The 3,810-nt window shown below is 43.5% G+C and overlaps 1 protein-coding gene across 1 annotated transcript; it reads left to right on the top strand.

Moving 5' to 3' along the window:
- The first annotated feature begins 890 nt into the window (after window positions 1-890).
- On the top strand, window positions 891-3,007 carry LOC148566990 (uncharacterized). The gene is made up of 4 exons (XM_088484504.1): window positions 891-924; window positions 1,041-1,652; window positions 2,292-2,410; window positions 2,570-3,007. Exons 1-4 carry the CDS (start codon window positions 891-893, stop codon window positions 3,005-3,007), a joined length of 1,203 nt encoding a protein of 400 aa, XP_088340630.1.
- The last annotated feature ends 803 nt before the right edge of the window (window positions 3,008-3,810 follow it).

A 3,810-nucleotide genomic window follows, 5' to 3' on the forward strand; every position in this document is an offset into this window, starting at 1 on the left:
TTACTTCTATGTTTGTGTAGAAAGAGTCCATACACTAATTTGTTATTCTACAAAAACTAATACCTAAGGCCGTATTTATTTTTGTAAACACGATAGAATATGATATTAAGATAGAAATAATATAATAAAGATATTAAAAATTATTTTTGTATATTATGTTTAAATATAATATACAAAATATTAATATATAGTATTTTATATTATATTTAGATAAATATGAACAAATTAAAATATTATATAAAATAACTAAAATAGCTATGTTATCTCAAGTTCTTATATTCTCTCGTTTTTTACTTTTTGTCTATCGTCTAATTTTTTTTTCAATTGTTGAAATTATGTGTTAGAAAATAAAATTAATAAAATAAAAAAATATATATTATAAAATATAACTCAAATCATGTGTTAAAAATAGAATTAATATTTATTATTAATTTGATTATGTACATTGTGTGTATTAAGAATTAGATATTCATAGGAATTAATCATAACTCAACTAAATATGTTTCTCAAGTACATGACTCAACTGCTAAATCATATTTTATTTTGGGGTAAAAAACACATTTAAGCCAAGGGCAGAAATTTATTACACATTTCAGCCAAATAAAAATCTGATTCATCAATTAACTAAATGTAATTCGAAGCAACCATATTCGAATTAGATTCCTTCATAATTCGAATCAATATAGCTCGAATTATGCCCAACCAATACATACAAGTAATTCGAAGCAATATGGATCGAATTACAAAAGCATAATTTGAATAGAGTCAATTCGAATTAGTATAAAAAGAGAAGTCTGCATAATTCGAATTATAAAGATTCGAATTAATAACAAACGTGAATAAAGTCTAATTCGAACTGAGGTGGTTCGAATTACATATATATAGTGCGAATGAGGATTATTCGAATTACTGTGGACCAGACCTGTATATATATTATGTGAACGTGAGTTGCTCTCATTAGAGGGGTCAGATAGCTAGTGAAGACAGTTTTATAGTGTTGGTTCACCACAGAGGATCGATTAAGAGAAAAACTCGTTCAGGTGTGAAGTTCACCAATAAGGATCCTCTTTGTATTATCGTGAGGCCTACGACAAGCTATGATGACCTTGCTAGCTCTGTACTGCTGAAACTTGGTCTGAAAGGTGTGAAAAGGGTTAAGAAAATTTTTTATCGCATTCCAATCACGGTGCTCCAAGATACCGTGAAGTATGATTGTTTCACGATCGGGAGTGATGAGGACTTGCAAGTCATGTTTCATTGTCGCCAGCAGTTTTCCAAAGTGAGAACACCAGAGCTGTTGGCAAAGTTGGTTGATGTGGTATCCAGCTCGGGGGGTTCAAACCGGAATACCAACACTTTAGCCACGGTGGCCGGTTCTAGCTCGAGACCTTCCATTGCTTCTTCCTCCGTCCCTGCGTACGAGCCACCCATCCAGCCTGTCGCCTCCCCTTCGTTCACTGTTGATCTCAATGGCAGTGTTGGCGACGAGGTTGGAACAGGGGAATTTCTGCCGACCTCTCTACAGTGTGCTGCACCGGCTGGGGTTGGAGATGGATTGTTTGATGATCCAGAGGACGATGATGTCGAGCCGGATATGATTGCTGATGACAGTGGCGATGATATTGGAGCGAGTGAGCCTGCAGGGGCGGGAGGTGGTTCTAGCTCTGGCACACAGCAGTACCCTCCATATTTTTCATTTTTAGACCTGGATGTCATGAGGCAGGAGGAGGTTCCTGGGCAGCCTAGTGGATTTGGCGCTAGAGATGCGGAAGGGTCTGCTGGTCTGACAGAGTTCTAGGTTGGTCAGCAATTTCAGGATAAAGATGATGCCCTATTAAGTGTGAAGACTTACAGCATCCACCGAGGGGTACAGTACAAGGTAGTTGAGTCTGACTATCGTCGGTATGTGTGCAAGTGTTCTGAGTTTGGGAATGGGTGCACATGGTTGATTCGGCTGAGTCTCCGGCAGCACAAGGGCATTTGGGAGGTCAAACGGTACAATGGATTGCATACGTGTCTCGCAACCTCCATCTCCAGCGACCACAGGAGTTTGGATTATCATGTGATAGCAGCATTTATTATGCCAATGGTTAGGGCTGATGCATCCCTCAGCATCAAGGTGCTCCTAAATGCCACGGCCGCACACTTTGGGTTCAAGCCGACGTACAGGAGGGTCTGGTTGGTGAAGCAGAAGGCTGTTGCCCTCATCTATGGTGACTGGGATGAGTCGTATAATGAGCTCCCTAGGTGGGTGTTAGGAGTCCAGTTGACCATGCCTGGTACTGTTGCAGTCCTTAGGACTAGCCCTGTTCGAGTTGGGGGACAGCTGGACGAGTCTCAGGCTTATTTTCACAGACTGTTCTGGACGTTCCCACCGTGTATCGAGGCATTCCATCATTGCAAGCCGTTGGTGAGTATTGATGGCACCCATCTATATGGCAAGTATGGGAGAACGTTGCTTGTCACGATTGCACAGGACGGGAACTCCAACATACTCCCTGTTGCATTCGCACTAGTCGAGGGTGAGAATGCTGAGTCGTGGTCCTTCTTTCTCTCCCACCTGCGTCAGCACGTGACACCGCAGCCAGGTCTGCTGGTTATTTTGGACAGGCATAACGGCATTAAGGCCGCGCTTGAGGCTCCCAACGGGGGATGGCTACCTCCAGCTGCATACCGGACATTCTGCATTCGACACGTAGCAGCAAATTTTGCCATCACCTTCAAGGGCAAAGACGCAAGGAGGCTTCTTGTGAACGCTGCATATGCTAAGACCGAGGTCGAGTTCGATTACTGGTTTGATATTCTGCGCTCTGAAAATCCGGCGATGTGTGACTGGGCGAACCAGATTGAGTATTCATTGTGGACTCAGTATTGTGATGAGGGACGCAGATCCGGGCACATGACGACGAATATCTCTGAGTGTGTGAACTCAATCCTGAAGGGTGTCAGGAACCTCCCTGTGTGCTCGCTGATGAAGGCCACATACGGAAGCTATAATTTGCTATAATTAACTATACATTAACTATACATAGGAGGTTAGCATACTCACATCCCTAGCTTGTAACATGTCGATCCTCAGTCGAGTCATCTGCACCCGAGGTCCCTTCTCGCTAACGGAAGGATTGTAACCTGACCACCTGCATAGGACGTCAACATGGTAGCGCATTCATGAATGTGACGAAATAGTATAACATTACAAGCGAAATTGGAAATAAATAAAATAAAGATGCATAGTAAACTGTGATAGTGGTACCTTGAGGCCAAGAGCCAGCTAAACGCATCATACCCAGCAGGCCTAAATCCAGGAAACCGCCAAAAGATCCAGGACTGAAGTAACTGTAACGGCCCAGCTAACTTTACGACATGTCTGTTGGCCACTCGGCATATGCACCGGTACAACCATGCTAGTGCCGCCGAGCCCCAGCTGTAGCCACCCATATCCTCAAGCCTAGCCACGAACGGTAGCCATCTGATGTGAATACGATTGCCGGACTTGTCGGCAAACAGCTGGGTGCCCAACAACATCATGATATAGGCACAGGTAAAGCGCCTCACTGTCTCCTCATCGGCCCCCTCGGGGCACTCTCCAAAAGTCTCCTGGAACCAGGTGCAGTTCACTACGAACTTTTGAATTTGGTTCGCGGGAGGTAACACACCGAGCAACTCCTGGAACCACTGCCAAGCTGGCTGGGCACCCTGTATGTATACGTGAAAGTCTGTCAGGAAACCACTGACGTAATGTCTGTTCACTGGCAATCCCAACTGGTATGCCACGTCCTGAAGTGTGATCGTGCACTCTTCGAACGGCAT

This window comes from Arachis ipaensis, chromosome B4 (genome assembly GCF_059453495.1).
Source record: "Arachis ipaensis isolate K30076 ecotype BB chromosome B4, ASM5945349v1, whole genome shotgun sequence".
Lineage (NCBI taxonomy): Eukaryota > Viridiplantae > Streptophyta > Magnoliopsida > Fabales > Fabaceae > Arachis > Arachis ipaensis.